A 21,063-nucleotide genomic window follows, 5' to 3' on the forward strand; every position below is an offset into this window, starting at 1 on the left:
TAACACACCTCTAAATACACCTGTTCCACATTGCTGGATGCCTGGAGCCTCAATCCCAGCACCCTGGAAGGGCAGCAGGCCCTTGAAGAGCAGTGAGACATCACACCCTCTTCAAAACAAACACATTTCAGCTCATCTGGATATGAGACAAAAAACAAATAACCCTGCAAGGAAAGCAAGAGAAACAAGGATGCCAACCACAGACACTTCTTCCTGGGATTTTTTTTATTTTTATTGTTTTAGTCTTTTTTTTTCTTTTTTTTTTTTCCCCATTTTTTAGTATGGAGGCTCAAGTATCAGATGTAGATTCAATTTAAGCTTTACAAAAAAACAAAAAAAAAATCAAAACAAAAACCCCTTTTGCATTCCATAAAAATTGACAGAAAAGCGCCTTGGAACCAGAAAAGAAAGAAGAAATTTTCAGCAGGTCTCCAAATCACCATCTCCGGCACATCTGGGTGAGTCAGTATCGTACAATCCCAAGGAACACCCTCTCTTCCCTCCCTCCCACCAGCCAGCCCTTGTGCCCAGCCCCCAAACATACGTGGAATAGATTATTTTCTTTTTTTTTTTTTTCCAGTTCTTCCTCTTTCACACACCACAGTATTTAATAAATTTTTGTTTTACATTTTTTACACCAATGTAACAAAAGGCAGGAGGGGGGTGAGGGAGGAAAAGACAAACAATGATCCGTGGTGATGCATATAAACGGGGGAGGGTGGGAGACAGGTGGGGGAGAAAAAAATAATACATGGACTTCTACAGAAACATAGCCTAAGGTCTTGATAGTAAAATGTGGTGCAAAGTAGGCCTCAGAGACTGAAAAAGTTTGTACAGCTTTATTCATGGGGAGAAGATGGCGTTGCATGGAGAGTATTGGATGCAAATCGTGACGTGACGGAACAGAAAAGGGCAGGGGGGATGAGTTCTCTACCAAAGGAATCTAACGAGTGCATGGCATGTCTGGTTAGCACGGAGAGGATTTTAACTTTGCTGCTTTCTCTTCAAAGCCTCCACCAGGTCGTTTTTAAGAGCTTCTTGTTTTGATTTGTCTGCAAAAGTCTGCACAGACCTGCGAGGAAGAAGGAAAGGCGTGTCAGAGGTGCTGGATGGAGGGGAGGGGTTGGGGACAGTCCAGGCATGGAGGCAAGAGGGAGGAGAAGCACCTCGGCTCAGGCCCAGAGGGAACACTCAGCTCTGCCTGTTGGACCACAGGAAGCAGAAGGCAATGAACACCTGGGTGAGGACATTAAAGCAAAACTCACTCCAGCAAGGATGGCACCAAAGGCTTCCCCGGCAGCTCCGGCTGCTGGAGGGAGATTTCCAACATTTTATGTTACAGAAGAACCCCAGCATCCCACCAGCAAAGGGGGTTAGTGCTCCTGCTCTCCAAAAGTCCAGAGAAAATCCAGCCTCCACCCAAGGAGAAGGGAAAGGCAGGGGGAGTCCCTGCCCATCCTGCAGACTGTTCACCCAGGGTCGAGCGGCCGCCTCAAAACTCCCCCTCGGTGTTTGCACTGGTGGAAAAAGTAGCCAGAGGTTCTGGGCTCAAATTTGCCTTCTTTTGTACCTTCTCTAAGTAATGAGTGATCAAAGCAGCTGAAGAAGAACAGAGATACTGTCACAGGATTATTGCAGAGGTTCCCTTTGGATAGAAGTACAGAGGAAAAGCTCCATCTTCCAGGAGTCCCTCGGATCAGTGCCCTGTGAGATGGCTGTAGGGGAACCACTGATTCCAATGGGACAACAAGAATTTTCCACTTTTAAAAAAGACCCTCTTAAATGTGATCATGATAAGAATGATAAGACCAGACTTTTCCAGAGTTGCTACCATGGAGAAGTGGTAAGAATCCAGTTTGGTAAGATATTTCCTCACCCAAACCATATTTCACAGCCTTTTCAGTACTCAGTACCTGGGATAGTGGAAAGTGTCCCTGCCCATGGCGGGGGGATGGAACTGGATGAGCTTTAAGGGCCCTTCCAATCCAAACCAGCTTGGGATTATATGATTCAAAGCCTTATTTTCCCTGGATGCTGTCTCCTGTAAACAAGACTGCTCTTTATGGTGGATATTTTCCTACCATTTTTATAACAGTATTTCCATTCTCTTGTCTCTGGAGACTTCTGCTGCTTTAATAAAAACACATACATTTGATATTTGCATTTGTCACAGGCTGAAGAAGTGGTTCTTGGCCATTATCAACAAATAGTGAGTTTTCCCCTTCGTCAGCTTAATGGGTTTAAAACAACATCTGTAATTCATTAGAAGTGGAGTGGGAGGTTAAGGTGGCCCAGGGTTAGTCACTGCTGTGCATCCTCGACACTCAGAGCTCCAGAGCAAAGGAGAGCAGAGGAACAAACCCCTTCGGAGGCCGCGCAGAGCACAAGCAAGTGGAGGCTGGGAATGTTTGAGTGAGCTTGAGCAGGACTGGGTTTCAAGCTCCAAGGAAATTCAAGATCCACCAGGCAAACAGGGGATGTGGGATGTGCATGTGAGCTCTGAACTCATGGGAAGTACCAGTTGGGTTTTTTCCCAAACTGTGAGACTCCCAAGATTTCATTCTGCAGGGAGGACATTAAGATTACAGGAAGTTCCATCCTGGAAGTGGTGTACAGAGCTGTAAAAAACTGCTGGTGCCCAAGGGACAGAGTCCCAAGGCTTCTGGATCAAATCAGCCCAATCCAACACCACTCCAGATACCACGTGCTACTTTCCTGCTCCCAAGCCAGAGTGCAAAGTGGTAAATCCTGCCACAATTCCGAGCGCGAGGCTTCAGATGGGGGGACCTGACATTTGAAATGGAAATCCCAGTGTTTAATTGCCCATATTAGGAAACAACCCGTGGGTGGAACCCGGCTCCAACGTCGCTGCTCAGTCTGTGGGATTAGGGGTTAGTTCTGTCCCGTTACCATGCAGGGCTGGGCTGGGTGAGTCCTGGTTTAGTGCTGCTCTCACACCTCACAGGCAGCGAGGGGTACCTGGATTGGTTTAGTTATCAGGCTGGATGTAGATCTGGCGCTGGGTCAACACTTGAGAAAGTTCCCTCTGCAACTGCTTATACTTTTGGTTGTCAGGAATAGCATCGATAGATCTACAGAGAGCAGTCAGAAACCAGGGAGCAAACAGGGAAAAGAACAGTCAGAAGAACTCAGGCACACAGATCCGGGATTCTGGAAACTGCCAGGGAAGGAGTGTAAAAACACAGGTTAGGAGGAGCAGGGGAAGGCTGGAGCCGACGCTCCGTGTGTTACCAGTCCTGAGCAGATCCCAGCGCTGCCCTCACTGAGGGATGGGAGACACAGCAGGGAGTCAATACAGCAGCTGAAGGCAACGTTCACAGGGAAAATGACTCTATTACATATTTCCTCGACTGTTAATAAATGTTTCCTGGCTAAACCCTGCACAGCACAAAGGGAAACAGGTCTGTGACGAAGGCTGGGGTTTGGGACAGGACCCAGACCAGCTGCTCTCGCAGATACTGCAACTTCCCCTGCCCATGGTGCAGCACAAACAATTAGCACCTTTTTTCTATCTTCTTCCACATGCCAGGCTGTGAGAGAACATCAGAACACTTATTTGTGCTGTTTATTCCATATTATCACACTGTGCTGGAAAATCTCTCTGCACTTAAAACGAAATAATTTGGCATCTGTTTTGTGCTTCCCTCTAGGAGTAGAACTACCAGCCTGGGATTCGTATGTTGAATTCCTGTCCAGGGATGGGCAGGGGTTGAAAAGTACAGCACAGTTTCCCTATAGAAAGGCACAGGGGATTTATTCCTTTAATCTCTTCCAGTACACTGTATTTTGAGCAGTGGCGTTGAGAGAAAAGACAGAATTTAAACCAAAGTCTAAATACCACAAACCACTCACATCATAACTTAATTCTGGGACTGTTTTAAAGCATAGCAGAAAGAGAAGTCAGAATTCAAGTACAACTTCCAGGACTGTGAAGAATAAACCCTCTCATTAAAAATAATCCTGAAATACAAGTGTTGTTAGCTGGGCTATTTTCCTCCTGGTGAGGGAACAAGGGATTAAAACATTGCTTCAGATTTCTACAGTAGAAGTGTTCTCTGAACTTCACGCAACAAATAATGTTCCAAAGCTCAGGGAGGGGAAACAAAAGCAAATCAAGGCTAGGGGTGGCATCACAGGGATGGGAAGGGGGTCCCACTCCCAGTTGGAGTTTCCTTACCTCAGCCCATTAACAATGTCCTTTGTTTTTCCAAAATAAATCTCATTCAGTGTACTTCTGATTTTGTTTTCCATGTCCTGCAAAAAGGTATGAAATCCGATCAGTTTTCAGGAATGGTGCAGCACTTACACTACACCCATCACACAGGCCCAACATGGTGTATTCCTATTATTTAGATCATCACCAAACACACTCTGACCCCATCTCTCTGCTCTAATCAAAGAAATAAAGGCTTTTTTCCCACTCTCTCCTCCCAGTTAACCACTCCAGGCCGTGGGATCTTTCTCTGGACCACGAGAGGGCAGTTTCTCTCCAGCTATCCATGTTCTGCACAAAAGGAAAATGCATCTCACCCCAAGCTTCCCCTGCAATTTCCTGGGGCATTGAATGGGCTCAGAGTGCCAAGTCAGTCACTGGGGATAACCAACAGTCAATAGGTTTGTGCTTAGGGATCACTTTGAATTTTTGACTTGTTCTTTAAAGCTGCATGACAGAGAGTTTTGAGAAAGAGAACTACACAGTATTTTTTCATTAGGTTGCTTTCACTCAAGCAAAAAACTTAGAAAAGGGATCAAAAAAGAAGCAGTTGCCTTTCTTTAATTTCCCAGTTCACATAAAAATGCATTATAGTCTATTTTAGTTGAGAATTTCCTCCTCTCTGGCCATAGTGGCTAAGAAAATCAAGGAAACTGGGAACATCTCCATACAGGACAGTACAACGAAACAGCAAAACAGTGCTGCACCTTCTGAGCAGCTTCACCCCTTGTGCTGAGCTCAGAGGACTGGCAGCTGCCATAAAATCCAGCACTAAACCCAGTTCCAGGGGATTTAACAAGCACTTGATACACACTGAACTTTCAGCTCAAGGAGAGTTGTGTGTAACAACCTAACTTGAAATAATTCTTCCAAAGGTGACTGCAAAAGCAAGCATGGGGGTAGGAATTTATCAATTAGCTCTCAGGTTAGGAACTTATTTTCCAGGACGGTTATTGCTGTGCTGAGCAGGAGCCAAAGGGCAGAGTGGTGGCTTTGTATCACCAAATGGCTGGAAGTGATGCTGGGAGGAGCACAGAGCCATCACACACCAAGCCACAGCCACAACAGGAATAAATAATTAGTTTGTAAAATAAAAAACAACAAAATTTGCATGTATGTGGCCAAATTTGGCCCAAAGAACCTGCAGCAGGTTGGAGCTGCTGTTCCCAGCACTCACCTCTACCAAGCGCCCGATGTTGGCTATGTGGGGCGAGGAGTCACTCACAGTCTCATCCTTCTCCATCTGGAAAGGAAACACACCGAGCCATCAAAAACATGGAAACCTGAGGGGAGCGTGTGGCAACATCCAGGAGGGGTGGGAGAAAGTGGGTCTCAAAAACTCTTTTATTGTGCAAACAGCCCAGGATCATGCTGAGACACTCCCAGCACTCGACACAGGCACAGGTTGGTAACAGAAATGCAGTGTAATAAAAACCATGGATGAAAATAAAACCCTGGTGTAGACAGGCCCTACAAAATTGTCACTCCATCCTACTGAGGGGTTGCAGGAGATCTACAGAGGGAACATGTAGCACAAGAAACTCTGCAGCACGGAGGGTATTAAAGGCTGGTGCTGAGGGGCTGCACACGAGGATGGTGCTGGCAGCGGAGCAGCTATGAACTCTCCCTCAAAAACAGCCTTTTCTTTTCATCTTCATCTCAAACACCACCTCCAACCACACTTGGGGCACATCCTCCACTCTCAGGATCTCCTGGCAAAAGACACCTCAGGCATTATTTCCCTCCCAGTAGAGAGGGAAGGTGCAGGGAATACAAAACTCACAAAAACCTGCAAATGTGGCGATGATTTAAACTACTGAAATAACGTGGAAAGAGAAATTTGACTGTTTGTATCTCTTTTTTTTCTTTTTAGACAAAAACCTGCATGAACATGTACCTGATTATTAAGAGGAAGGAAGTACAAAGTAAGTATGGGGGGAGGGAAAGAAGCAGTTTCTTTACTGCCCTTTGCAGTAGAAATTGTGCTCTTTGCAGGAGAAATTCAGAGCTGCATAAACTCAAGTGTATAATGACATCAATGCTCTTAGTGCAGTACCTGAATAGGAGACAGGTCCATGAACAATTTTTCATCCCTAAGATTAAAAAATGGGAGCTGGAACTGCACCACTCACTTGATTTCATCTGACTTTGTCCCACAGGATGCCCACTCAGAAGCCATCCCTGACCTGTGCTAAGGAAAAGACCATCTTCTCCAGTTCTTGAGGTGAGAACCGTGGCTAAGACATGGACAAGCTGCTGAACAACGAACACCAGTCCCAGAAACCTCAACTGACACAAGGTGTTGCTGAGACGGCACGGAAACAAAACCGGGAGAAAAGTGTAGTGGGAAGAACAGTCTTCAAAGGGTTTTACTAATCCCAATGAATTCTCTTATCCATCTGTTCCTATCCCTCCCTCAGGGTAGAGTTTAAAAATCTGGGCCAGTTACAGGTTTCTTCTAATCAGCCAAGTCTGTAACAGGCTTGGGGAAGCGTGTAATTGAGCTGGAAACCCAGAGGCAAGAGATAACCTGCAAGAGGGGGAGAAAGAGCATGAGGATGTTTAATTTTGCCTGTAGACTGCAGTCAGATTGTTTACATGGCATGGAGACACTGCCCGGAGAATGGATCCAGTTGAAGTGGAGGAGGAACATAACTACACAAACACACATGTACATGTCATGGTGAGTTTGGGAACTACCAGCAAACTGCCCAAATCTGGGGCAGTCAGGAGTTGGCAGTGGGTCGGTTCCTTCCATGGGCTCCCTAATGTGCCTCCTCCACACCTGGAAAGGCCAAGCTCCATGGCAAGAAGCAGAATCTGAAAACAGAATTATTTTTTTTTGCAAAACGTATATTATTACATCTCCATAAAAACTGCTGCCAGAAGGAAAACATTTTCATGTGCTCTCGAAGGCCAGATGTTACAGGAGGCTGCTAAATGGAGTGCAGAGGGAGGATCAGCCTTGTCCTATACAAAGTCAGGTTTTGCTGAGTTGGTGGGATTTTTAGAGGTTCCTTCCAGTGGCTGCTTAAATAAAGGGGTTAATTTGCTTCAAGGGGAAATTCCGCTCTGTAGGTTAATGTTAACAAGCAGCTCATATTCCCACTGTCACTCCCCATCTGCCCGCTGAGCTCAGCCAAAAACCAGGATGAGCCAAGTCCCACGGACATGGCTCAGTTGCTGCTCTCCCACTGGAGATCCACTGTTGGTTTCCCTGCCTCCCTTCCCAGCCATCTGCTCCCGCTGTGATTCACAGGGAAGCTCACTCTGCTGGGGATACTGAGCTCTCGATGGCTGGTTGGTCATTTTGGATGTTTCCTGCATCAAATAAAACAGTTTTCTGGGCTTTCTGTAAACAGTACTTGGAGAAGTAATACAAAGAGAGAACTTTAAGTTGGAGAAACACTTTGTTCCATCATGAAAGTGCCCCAAAATACCAGGAAGATAGAAAGGAGCTCATCAGTCATTTTGCACTGAAGAACCAACAACATCCACAGCTGCTCTGGCCACAGAGCAATGTGAAAATCCCTTTAATGAAACACAAACAGCCATTTGAGCCAAAAGCTCCCAAAGCCACAGGCAATGGGCAGACTGAAGTCTCCAGGTGGAAAATATGTGGAATTATTTGGATATCAGCAAGGCAAAGTTTGGCCTCTCTCTCCAGCATTTATTTCAAACTGTAAGCAGACAAATGAGGGTTGTAAGCTCTGAGGGATGCAGTGCTGTAGGAACCAGCTGAGAACTGACCTCATCCTTTCATGTAGATTTATTCTCACCAGTGTAACCAAAGATATCCCATATCCTGTACCAAACTGTACAGGAGCAAACCTGGCGATGCTACATACTCTCCACATGCCACCAGTCCAGACATGCTCAACTCTTCTACTCCCTCTTTTTCTAAACTATTATATAACTGAACCAATCTGAAATCCATAAGGGACCTTAAAGCCCATCCAGTCCCACCCCCTGCCACGGGCAGGGACACCTTCCACTATCCCAGGTTGCTCCAAGCCCCATCCAACCTGGCCTTGGACACTTCCAGGGATGGGGCAGCCACAGCTTCTCTGGGCACCCTGTGCCAGGGCCTCACCACTCTCACGACAGAAAAGGGAAGCAGAAATAACTCCCCAGACGATCCCTGGTCAGTACATCCCTGCTGCCCTCTGCATCCCAAAATCCTGCTCAGTGCACTGGACAACTGCTGAGAGGGAGCTCAAGGATCACAAGTAGATCCCACCGGTGAAAAAACACTTCCTGTTACAACATCTGGAAGTGGGTGGGATGGGCCTTGACATGAAAGCTGGACTTGATGGAAATTGATGACGCTACCAATTGCTGAGCACAGGGATTTCCCTGGGATGATAAATGGCAGAAAGGCTCTGCTGGCATTTCACTGAGCAGCAACAGATCCCAGGGAACATCCCTCTGCATGCAGGGATTGCTCTGTTTGCACAGCCCAGCCTTCATCCAGCTCTGCAGAACGTTCTTACGCCACTGGAGCGTGTTTAAAGTTCAAAATTCAACACAGATCTGAGTTGCTTTAATCCAAAATCTCAGGCCTCACATCCCTGTGACTTTATATCCTCCCCTTCCCACATCTCTAAATGTAAATAAACTATAGGTTTGGAGCCAACTTCTTCCTCAGCAAACTTGCACTTCCTCAGTGTTCATCCTGGCTCAGGAAACACACAGGTTCTTTGTGCACAAGGACATCTCAGAAAGGCACTTGTTGGTCTTGCTTTCAAGGGGGGGGGGGTCCAGAAGTCCATTCAGCAAAGTGCAGTTTTGACTGTTTGCCAGAAAACGGGCAGCCTGCATCTCCTTTGCATAAAATGAAACAGGATCACACAGCTGCTCCTACCTTAAAGAAAAATGGAACCTCAGAGTTCAGCCAAAGCCATTCGGTGCCCTGGCAAATGACACAAGTAATTCCAAAGTACACAAAGAGGACAGGACACCCAAGTCTGTCAGGGAAAATCCCCTGCCAGGCATCTGGCTTGAATCAGGAGACGGTGGGAGTCACCTGCAGCCCCTGGAGAAGGGAATGGAAAAGCTGCTGACACAGTTCATTTCCCTGCAAGCCTTGCTCCCTGTGCTATAAATTGAGGCAGTGTGTCCTGTCCTTCCCTCACTTCTAACCGTGGCATGCAGAGGGAGTGTAACACCCCAATCCATCTTTCCCTACCCAAATTCCACCTCAGTCCTTGTTCTGAGTGAATCCTGCCAGTGTTGGGATGTGAGCTGGGAGTTACTTCCTCCATCCTGGCCTGTGGTGCTTCAACTCTGACCTCTCCTGAGCTGCATCCAAAACAGGGTTTGGAAGAGCCCCCTTGTTTAGGCAACTGTTCAACTGCTCTACCTGACATTGCAGGACATGAGCAAGGGGAAAAAAAAAAGATTCAAATCAGCTTTGTCCTTCCAGTTCCCCCAAAAAGTTCTTCTATAATGCACTTTGGAGTCAAAATAAGGATGGCTGCACTCTCTGTGTATTTATGTAGAACAACATTTATGTAGAACAACATTCCTAAAAATTAGAACAAACCTTCACTGGGCAAAAGGACAAGTATTGTGCCACACAAAAGGACTTCATCAGCCATGATCTAATCAAGTGCCCAACCTGAACATGTCACTTCAGCTTTAATTCTCTCTTAAGTTTCCAGGACGAAATTACCATCTATGGATCCTACATGCATGGAGCTGGTTAAGAATTGATCTCATCCTCTCAGGATAGAAGTTAATACATGTGCATATATAAATCAATTATGAGTTTTTCCAGAAAGTTCTGGCAAAGGCAACAAAAAGCCCATCTGTGAGGGATGCAGGGCAACAATATCTCACTGGTAGGAAGCGGCAGCAGAGAACATCTATTTCTGGACTCTTAGCCCAGCTCCAAGCTCAGCTCTACCATGACACATTCCAAGAGCTGTTCCTTTGGCCTGTTCCTGGCCACCAAGTTAATCATTCCATCAGCACTCAAGAAGTACCCCATTTGCAGCTAAGAGGCCAAACTGGTTTCAAAGTAATGGCTCTCCCCAGACCTTCCTTTCCAAGCACTGAGAGGTTCCCTGTGCCATCAGTTTGTAAGCCAGGATATGACCAAGCTTGTGAACACTTCAAAAGCTTCCTCTGAAACACAAGGACATCTGCTATTCACATTTTAACATCAAAGGTGGTCAAGTAGCTTAACTGTTGAGTTGACCAAAACCATGTACAATTTACCACAGACAAAATAACTTCAAAATACTACTGATTACTGATATTGCCAAGGTGGAACTGTACCATACCATTCAAGAGGTAACTAAAACCTAATTTTGGTGGCTACGTTTCCTGCAGACTGTATAAAAAGCCGATTAAAAAGTAAAAATAAGACTTGTTGTCCTTAGGTGATGTGGCAAACTGGATTTACAGCAAAGTACAAGCCTTGCACTCAGGAGTTTAGTCCAGCTGAATAAAAGGCTTGGGACAAACGGCTCCTGCTCACACTGCACACCTCAAGGCAGCATGAAGATTGCAGTTGTCTGCCGTGGATTCTGTCCCATCAAGCCTTCTATGGCATCCACAACCAGCAAATCCCCATCCCCACGCTTAAATCTGCCCTCCAGTTTCCATTGTTTGTGCAGGAGCTGAGCATCACCACCCCAGTGGCTGGTTCACAGTTACTTACATTGGAAACGGGCCCTGGCTTTAATGCATCACATCTGAATTCAATGTTCTGCTGTTAAAATGATGACAGAAGCATGAATCTCACCACTCCAGCTTTGAGAGTGGAAGTCAAACTAAACAAGGCCCAGCAGTTCAGGCCAAGGTGTACTGAGGACACCCATTCCGCATAGACTCTTGTTTTCCTTGGCTCATCTCGTGCTCCAGGAGGCCGTGGCCAGAGTCAAGCCCTTGGCCTGCACTTCACAGCTCTGATTTACAGTATTAGCCAGGCCTGGGATTAAATATTTGTCCGGGTCACCATAACTTGGGTGTAATTACTGCAAACATTTTAAAACAGTCAAAAAAAATGGCTCAAAACTGTCTCCAGATGCCTTTTTCCTTCCCCTGCTTTTCCATCAGCTTCTTCCGTGAGTCAACAACGTGGAAATAAAAATCACCCAGGTTTAGGGCAAGCTCTGCAGGAGTAACCCAATTTCAGTCCCTCTCTGCAATCACAGACCCTTTTTGCTTGGCTCAAACCTGCACAAACCCAGGAGGTTTTTAACAGAGTCTGCATTGTCCTTTGTATGGAAAAGCCTCGCTCTGCCCTGGGAAGGCTCATAAAGAAGTTTAGCTGCTGCCAAGCTCTCCAGTCACTCATGACCTTACAATGTGCCTCCTGTCCTCCAGAGTTTATTACTCTGCTCGAGTCACTGACTTCCAGAGCCCAGATCTTAAGCAGCCTACCAATTCCTCAGCAGCACAAAGCCTTTGGCAGGTGGGCTGGGGCAGAAGCACCTTCATCCACTGAAGTCCAACCCAGCAGACCCAGAGACTCAGGCAGCAGCACCGCCTGAATTCCCATCAGTCTGGCACCTTCCTGGTGAAAAACAGCTCTCAAGAGTAATTAACACTGGCACAAACCTCTAAATGTTTAGAAGAGATTTATCTTTTTTTTTCAGGAGATTTTTAAAGATCACTATCCTGGTACTGCAGCAGGAAAATAATAAAGACATTATTAAAAATACCAAAAGACAATGCCAATTGTTTAGAAGAGGGTTTTGTTTGGTTTTTTTTAGGAGATTTTTTTTTAATTAGTCCTGATACTGCAGGAGGAAAATACTAAAGAACGACACTAAAAGATAACTGATGTGTTTAAGGACAGGAGAATCCTACAGTCAGTGCAAAATACAGGTTTGCTCACGGTGGTTTAACTGGCTTTTAAAAGAGAGACATAACAAAAGAGGTCATCTTGTATTTTTATAATCCTATTGGAATCTTCCAGTAAGAAAGTGGGCAAATCTTATAGATAAAAATGTCTGCAACACAGATGAGAGTATAAAAATTTAGGGATACCGGAAGACAAACTAAGACTTAAAAGCAAGTCTAAACTCCTGCTGAATGTTTTACATTCTTAATTGCAAGCTCCACTGCTGTCAAGCACAGCTCAAGGGGCTTTCTGGTAATTGCACACTGCATTTACCATTTCACTGGGCTGCAGAACAGTAGAAGAGATGCTTATACAACACCTCACAAACTCAACTTTTTGGGCCTGACTGGGGCTACTGGGTGTGGAACTGGGGAAAGGCATTCCCAGGTGTGCACATGACACAGACATACCTGTCTGGTAAGGCTCCCTCCCAGGTTCATGGTACCAGAACCAGTTTTATTAGTCTGCAGCCACAGCATCACTGTGGAGGTCAGCTTGTAATGAGCAGTACGGCCACTGGATTTCTCCTGGAAGTGAGAGAACAAAAACGGATAGAGACAAAAGGTTAAAATCCCTCCAAAAGCTAAATGGGTGCTGGCCTGGCAGACCCCACAAGCAACAGGACAGGTAAGTCTAACTCCACTCACAGAGCACAGTCTGTTTCTTAAGAACAATTCTAAGTGTGCACATTCCTCTAATTTTCTCTAATTTTCCAAAGCACATCTAGTTAGAGCAATTTACCCTCCCATTACCTTGTTTTTATTACCTAATTAGTGATATTTATCTGTAGACCTTTATATTAAAAAAAAATAATCTCAGGATCACATGCACAGAAAGTAACATACTTTCAATTCTTCTGGGATTCTTTTTGATTATGGCCCTGACTTATCTCCTTCCAAATTGCTTCAAGGCATTTTCAAAAATTAACAGGGGAAAGAAGTTTACAGCCCTGACACAATATTGCATTGTTCAATGAACACCTGTGCTCCTTAATTGTCTGGAATTAACTGGGTTTTGTTTTCACTTGGGTGTATCAACTGCCCCAGAGGCTGTACCTGAACCTCCACCACGTGGATAGAATCCCAGCATCCCTTAATCTTCTTTGATCCATCTCCAGCTTTCTTAATGAGGATCACTCCGGCAAAACCATGATCCAGATCCCAGAGGTAGACAGAGGAGACTCCACCTTCAAAATACCTGCAGGATGAAATCCAAGAGGAATGTTAAAAGCAAGCAGGGCTCAAGCCAGAGTCAGGTAACAATAATAATCTTAAATAAGCAGAATTTCTATGTCCTAACAAAGGTTATTTTTTTCTTGTAAGACAGCACAGTCTCACCAGTTACACACCCAAAAACACAGCAGTTCCAATCATTTTATAATGCAGAGACTTTAATTACAAAAAGCCCTGTACATTTCTCTAAAGGAGAATAAAGTCTGGTGAGAAGCAGAGCTGGTTACAGATTGCTACAGGACCCAAGCAAACAATTCCTCTGATTCCAATTAACTACAACAGCTGGTAAAAGCACGAGCTACGAAGTGGGCAGAGTAAGGTTTTATTTTACAGTTTGGTCTTCCCCCCCCCCCTTTTCTCTTGCTATTGGCAAAGTTTGGAAGTTCTTTACAACAAAGTTCACTAATTAAGACAAAAGGGAGCAAGTGAACAGCTTTATGGTGCTGCCTCAAAAGTTTGTGTGAAGCTGATTTATTGATTGACTGTAAAGCGAGCTGAACTGAAACCAAGGATCTCAGAAATGAAGGGATGTGTTGAGGTTTTATTATTACAACTTCACCTACAGGATACAATAAGCCAGACTACCTAAATCTCAGGTTTCTGGGACTAAAAGTACACCCAGAAAACTAACAAAGCAATGCCACCTGCAGAGCCCCACTCCCTCTGGATGACATCAGTGCTGGGCTCCTCCTGTGCCAGGTGGAAAATGCACCTTAAAACAATGGTAATCAACCCAACACTGTTGGAAGAAAGAAGCAAAAGGAGCAATTTTGGCTTCTAGAAAACTGGAATTGTAACCCACAGCATTTTACTGTTTCCATTCTCAAGTTACCAAACAGCCCTAAGGAGGATCAAGGAAAAGGGAATGCTCTTCTATGCCCCAGAACTCTCAGATCAGGGATGAACTCACAGAACGACCATGTGAAAGGAGGAGAGGCGACTTCAGCTGATCATCAATGACACAATTTTGGTAGTCAGACTTTTTCATTGTCTGGAGGAGAGCAACGGCTCAGCATCCAAAGGCATGAGGAGCTGCCAGGATTGACAGTTCCCAGCAGCTGAGAGAGAGTCAGGCACATTAAACTGGTCTATGCTGCTGCCTCTGATTGTCACACTGACCTGCAAGTGACCATGTTCCTCCTCTTCTGCAAGAAAGGAAAGTATCCTTCATGGTCAACATGGAAAACTCAGTCAATTAATCTTCTCACTTTTGTGCTCCCTTCCTTTCTAAATAAGAGCCTACCAGTTATGAATGACATTTAAAATTCAATTTACCGTGCATTTTGGACTTCTCATATTACTTTGAAGTACTGTGGATCCAAGGACACTAACCCATCCTTCCCACAAGTCAGGAGAAAAGATATTGGGAAGTAAATGCAAATAACGCAGGTAACTTTAAGCACATTCTCTGCACCCACAGACCACTCCATTATGTTGTTTCAAGAAGGCACAGTCATCAAAGAGCCTCAATTCCCTTTAGTTCCAGGCATCCAAGTTTATACCAAAACCAATGTTGACCTCAGGAAGGAGAAACAACTTCATATCAACTCACCACGGCATTTTATTTTTAATGGGTGACTCTGCTGGGCAGTTCAGTGCCCAACATGCACCCACCATCCTATGACATTTGTCAAGCCACTGATAACACACTACTGGGAAAGGAAAGCCCTTTGCTCCACAGCCATGCCAAAGCCAGACTTCCAAAGGCAACTTAAACCTACCACACCAACAAACACCCTTTTTATATCCTCTGGGGAATTCACAAGTGGATTTTGGTTAATGCAGTTAATGAGAATTCCAGCCTTGCAGCAAACCTCAGTTCCAGTCTCAGTGACCCTTCCTTTGGCAGCGGGAACCAAAGGTCAGAGAACAGCAGTTACTGTCCACTTTCAGACCAAGACTGCTTGAAAATATACATATATATATATATATATATATATATGTATATATATATATATTCTTTTCCATATATAAAGTGAATTCACTCAAAATGAACTGGCACCCCTTAGAACATTACAGTGTGTACAGACAGTTCCCCCATTACCCACTTTACGACCTTCCTAGAGCACGAAACGTTAATTAAGAGAGAGACCGAAACAAGGTTTTGGGAAATTTATTCTTACCTACTGTACTTTGATCCTAATGACATGAAACAGGAAAAAATATCATTTTTTATGTGGTTCACCTTTATGAGATTTTACATAAAGGCTTTTGTGGGTATTTTAAGAATGTGCTAAAATGTTGTCTGAAACCACATAAAACCATGTGAAGAACCTCCCGCCAGAACTAACAGCTCACACATGGTAACGCTTTAACTTGCCTTTGTATATTTAATGAATCAAATATAGTATTAATATTGTTTTAAATACCAACATGCTATTTCAATAAAGCTGCTTTGCCATAGCCAGATCCAGTATCTGGAGACTGGAACAACAATGCCTGTGATTGAACCCGTATGGATCCAAGGCACGCCAGGATATACATTATCCAAAGCCTCCTCTGTGCTTCAGCACTACGGAATCACTCCCAAAACTCACTCCTCCTTCACAGGGAGAAAATATATATCCTTGATCACTCCATTAGATTTCACTTTTCCTCACGCAGCACTAAAGTGGGATTTCTAAACCCAGGACAGTCATGATTGGAGAGGGGGACATTCCCTGAAACCTGTTTTCTTAAAAAAAAAAAAAAAAAAGAGGTGCCACAGGTTAATTGGCTGTTCCATAATAGAAAACAGGATGACAGACAGATTGGGAGGAATTTAAATCCACATTCATGAACTTGGATTCGCTGCAGGAAGGCTGGACTAACTCCAAGAACTTCACCACGGACTAATATGCAGCACTTATCCAAGCAGGAGAGGTACCAGCTTGGAAAAGGAAGGCATAAACCGGGATCTTCTCTGTTAAAGAAGCAGATGGGCAAAGCAGAGCACAGGCCACATGCAGGAGTTGCAGCAAAACACTCTTTCCTTGATGGCCTGTTCTGGATGTCCCTGCTCATGGAGCATTATCCTCCTGCACAACAGCAGCTGGGAAAGGCAACCTGTCTTTTTTGGAAGCTTGAAGCACTGAATTGTTAAGGCTGGATCATCAAAAGTCCAGCCATCAGCCCCACCGCTAACCCATGTTTACCACTAACTCATGTCCCCCAGGGCCACATCCACATGTTTTTTGAACACTTCCAGGCACTTCCCTGGGCAGCCCACTCCAATGCTTCACAACCCTTTCCATGAAATTTTTTTTTCCTAATATCCAATCTGTACCTCCCCTGGCACAACTTGAAGCCATTTCCTTGTTAGCTGGGAGCAGAGACTGACCTCCCACCTCACTGCAACCGGCCCCTCCCAAAGCATCCAAGGAATCAGCAGATGCTTTTGGGATGCACAAGAGGCCTGAAGTAGCAGGAATTCATATGGAGTACCTCAGAAACATCCCCAAGGGATAAACCACTCTCAAAGGACAGCAATTCAAGGCAAAGCAATCGCTCCCCTTCTGCCCAAGAGCATCAATTAACTGAGGATATTTCAATCAGCATCAGTCTGGGTTTACCTAAAGATAAAAGTTTGTTATAAAACAATGAAAAACATTGTTTTATGGTTGCCATATCCCTTAATTACAAGCAAAACACTGATAAATTATATCACAGTGGAAGGACCTTGGGTTGGAAGGACCTTAAAAGATCATCTAGACCAAATGGCATCCCTGTCCTCTCCAAGGGCAGCCAGTGTTCTTCCATCTCTGGGAAAATACCTTTTTATAAGGTTGTCCAGGAAGGTGACTAAAAGCTCTAAGGCCCAACATAATCATACAATCTCTTTTCAGAATTCAGAACAGCCGTTCTCTCAGAATCAATTACAGTTTTAATGTCATGATCAAACACTGAAGTTTTATATCCGTTACTCATCAACCACAGAACTCCTGGAAAAAGCTGTTTTATACAAAAAATGTCACACTTAAGACTGACCTACTCAACAAACGCAAGAATAAAAGAAAATCTTTAAGCTAAGAGTGATCCAAAGCTTTATGAAGTGTTTGAAGTTGAAGTGGGTGGAGACACAGGATGGAAACTTGTCTGAGGAACCCAAGTTTTATCCATGAAATAGAGCCTGTGGCCAGAACAAAGCTGTCACTTCAACAGGGATGTGATAGGAGAGGAAATCCCCCAGCCTCCAGCACAGACCTCAAGAAAGGAGGACAGATTAATCACTTTGTTTTACTGCTGAAGGACAGATCAGAAGAAGCCCTGTGACTTTGCCGATCCCACTCTGCTCCTCCCAAGCCTCGCAAACGGATCCTGGACCCTGGACGGAGAAAATGAGTTTTCACCACCCACCAATAAAACCAAGCTCTGACTTTCAATTACACTTCAGAACCAAATCACTCATCTAGAAAAACATTTGTGTATTTTCCAGTAAGTAGCTGAGTGCCAGAGACAAAAAGTCTGTGGCTTCTGGCTCTCACAAACCCCTGATGCCAAAGCACCAAGACCTGGAACCCCAGCCTGGCCCGGCAAACCTTCCAAGGGGTTCCACAGGGTTTCAGACTGGCTTGTTTAAAGCAGAAAAATATATTTTCTTTATTCCCTAAAGGTCACATAGTTATTTCTTCCAGCTACAGAAGTTCAACATAGAAAGGGAAATGTCTCCAGCTATTCAGATCAACAGACTTCCAAGAAAACTGGCATTTAAAATCCTATGCCAAAGGAAAATATTGAGCGTTCCGCTACACTTTTTTTACAAGTGTGACAATAACTAAAGTCATATTCATGAGAAGCTGGTGTCTAACAGCAACCCAAAACATTCCCTAAACCATGAGGTGAGGCAGCAAACATTCCAACTATTATGGAAAACAGGTGATTGGAATGGCAAGTGACTTGGCACAACTCTCATGGAGTCCTTCCCCTGTATCTGCACCTTGTCATTTTAAACCAGCACAGGAATCACAACAGAAATATGAAGGAAGTGGCAAATTTTAGCAACTCACCTTCCACCAAACCCAAAACACAAACTGTTCAACAAATCCCCTGCGTCTCATGCCTCAAGTGAGAGGGAAACAAATTCTTCAGGACATCGAGAGTTGTCCCTAAATAATTTTGTTGCCTGTACCCTCCATCCAGCTCTTGAGGAGCCTTTTCACGAGCTTGTTCTCTAATAAAAGGTTGGTACTAGGAACAAACCAGGATGTAACACTTCTCCCACTGCTGTGAGTCCAGATGATTTACAATTCCTCTCTCCTCCTTCTCTGGTCCCAGGAGCACAATTGGGTAACACCCACAGACTTAAAATGCAGAAGGTAAAATGTCTGCGTACACAGACCAGGGGTTTTGCACCCCACTTGATGAACACAGCCCAAATTATGCTTGGGGGCTCTGCACAGGTATTTTACAGGAATTCTTTCCAGCATACACAGGTGCAAAAATCCCTGGAGCAAACATACCAATCCAGTTAGGTATGTGTAACTTCAATGCCAGTTGTACTTAAAAGCAGCATCTGGACCACGGTGGGATGACTCAAACTGTGCAGCAGAGTTGTGAACTGCAGGACCTCTGCAAGGAAGGAAAACAGTATCCAAACAATGGGATCCTGAAGGCTAACAATCTACCAGAATCTCCCATTTTGTGCTTTCTAGCACCTTTCATTATTTAATGAAAACCATGTACTGCTCACATTTTCCTTCCCATCCAATTGCTCTTGGCAGATGGAAACTAAGGACCTGGAAAGAGCTCCATTAGCCACCTAATAAGAGAGACAATGGGTCACTCTATAACGTGTCCAAGGAAGTAACTGGTTCATTAACCACTAGGAAGCTCCAAACTGCTTCCAAATCCTTCCCTCTGCGCGTCCTTGGGCCGGCACAGACAGCCCAGAGCTTCAGCCACCCACAGACTGCCACATTCCAGACTCTGCCAGCTGGAATTCAAACACGGACAGGAGGGGAGAAGACAGGAGGAATCTTCTATGTCCAGGTTTAAGTTTGGTGAAGTCTGTGCAGGCTGCAGATGTCACGTGCCATCGTTTCTTCTAACAGGCTCATATCAGATATGCCACAACAAGGGTGTTACTTAAGTTACTCTGTCTTCAATTTTCATCATTAAAACACCACACATTTGTGAGGGCCTGAGGTGAATTCCTGTACATACAATATAATGCATTAGTAGAGACAACCAGTTCAAAAATTCCAGATCACGATAAACTGACATTCTAAAATTTAGCCTTGTTTTTGAAGTAAGTAATTTCTTGCTAGGGATTTAAAGCCTTCAGAGAGTGGTATTTGAGGATAGTGCTGCATCATCAGTGCTGACCTCCTAATCCAAGCTTTCCCTCTCCAGTGTTCAGATTTTATGTAATCACAGAGAACCGTGGGAACCCAAGGGACAAACTCCTTCTCCACCCAGTACCTCCGATTCAGAAGATAAGAATGCAGTGTGTACAGAGCTGCTCCAAAATGAAGCACCCAAAGGAAAACATCAGATGAAAAGCAACTACTTCAGTTTTCCAGCATGATAGTACACTTAACGTTTTCCTCTCTTTTAACTTGGCTCTAATCTATGTAATATACATCAACAACTTCACTATTAATTCTGGTTTGAGTGCTGAGCTGCCCATGGGTGTTGAGGAGGGGATCCCAACAGTGGTCTGTTTACTCTCACATCTAAATAATTTCCTTGGGAAAACATCCTGACAGTAATTTTAAAAGCACACAGACATGAAAGCAGTGAAGATCTTGGTGGTTTAGATCTGTTTGAGGAGACTTCATCTTGTCCTTATCAGCCTGACCCGGAGGCGAGAATCTCCCACATGACATAATCCTGATGTCACACCCTATTGTGCAAAGCCCCAGCCAGCAGGGAGATGGAAAGGCAGGTTTCCTTAGTGCTGGGATGCACAACAAATGCATCTGGATTCAATCTGCAGGGCCCTTGCTGTGAAAACCCCAGGAACTCCCACGGCCAGGAGAAAGCAGCACAAAGGGCTGGACCAGTAATGAGGAACAGGGAGTTAATGGCAATAAAGGCACTTCAAAGCTTTCCATGGGTTTCTAGTTTAGGCAAACTGGGTTTACATCTAAACACAAGCACAGGGCCTATATAAAGAGCTCACAACTGCCTCAACACTTGGTGAGCTCCAAGCCCCGTCCAACCTGGCCTCGGACACTGCCAGGGATGGGGCTGCCACAGTTTCTCTGGGCAGCCTGTGCCAGTGCAGGCTGTGCTGAAACCAACCCTCACCTCTTACACCTAGTGCTCTGCTTTACGTGGTGGAATGTGCTGTTCCATGCATAAAAAAAAATTCAAATTTGGTCAAACAGATAAATACAGCAATTGCTATGACCCTTGTGAGAAGTGCAGAGTATTTTCTGAATTGGCATGAACTCCACTCAGAGGATCTCATGGTCTGTCAGACCAGGAAAAGGGATGTACAAAGGCAGAGAAGGAGAAATTAGATGACACTGGAGCAGCACTCTGAAACAGTTAAAGCCCAAGGCCATCACTAATTGAGATTTCCATCTTTTATGGAAATTAGACAAGTGGATAAAGGTAAGTGTCAGAGGTGGTTCGAGCACACAATCCAAAATAAAGTAAGAAGAAAGGTGAAAACAGCTAAAAAAGGAAAGCCATCCAGCAGTTTACAGGGCATCTGAACATACTTGGTATAGATGGTGGCACAGGGTTCAGTGGCAGTGAGTCAGAGTCAAAATGAGACATCCCTGAAGCTCAGCAAAGCAAGGCTGTTTCATGAG

The 21,063-nt window shown here is 44.7% G+C and overlaps 1 protein-coding gene across 4 annotated transcripts in view; it reads right to left on the reverse strand.

Annotated features, from left to right (window-relative positions):
• Positions 1-268: 268 nt before the first annotated feature.
• The window catches only part of CAPZB (capping actin protein of muscle Z-line beta subunit), a 68,890-nt gene continuing 48,095 nt past the window's right edge, over positions 269-21,063 (reverse strand). For 2 of the 4 annotated variants that reach the window (XM_017833396.1, XM_017833398.1), the window contains exons 5-10: positions 13,145-13,286; positions 12,500-12,616; positions 5,412-5,477; positions 4,199-4,275; positions 2,980-3,092; positions 269-1,072 (exon numbers count right to left, since the gene is read on the reverse strand). In XM_017833396.1, the coding sequence (XP_017688885.1) occupies positions 2,990-3,092; positions 4,199-4,275; positions 5,412-5,477; positions 12,500-12,616; positions 13,145-13,286 (505 nt within the window). In that variant the 3' untranslated portion in view covers positions 269-1,072; positions 2,980-2,989. The remainder of the gene's footprint in view (positions 1,073-2,979; positions 3,093-4,198; positions 4,276-5,411; positions 5,478-12,499; positions 12,617-13,144; positions 13,287-21,063) is intronic. The other 2 variants (XM_017833397.1, XM_017833399.1) reach the window with 2 other exon arrangements.

The sequence above is a fragment of the Lepidothrix coronata genome, unplaced genomic scaffold (genome assembly GCF_001604755.1).
Source record: "Lepidothrix coronata isolate B3197 unplaced genomic scaffold, Lepidothrix_coronata-1.0 Scaffold214, whole genome shotgun sequence".
NCBI classification, from domain to species: domain Eukaryota; kingdom Metazoa; phylum Chordata; class Aves; order Passeriformes; family Pipridae; genus Lepidothrix; species Lepidothrix coronata.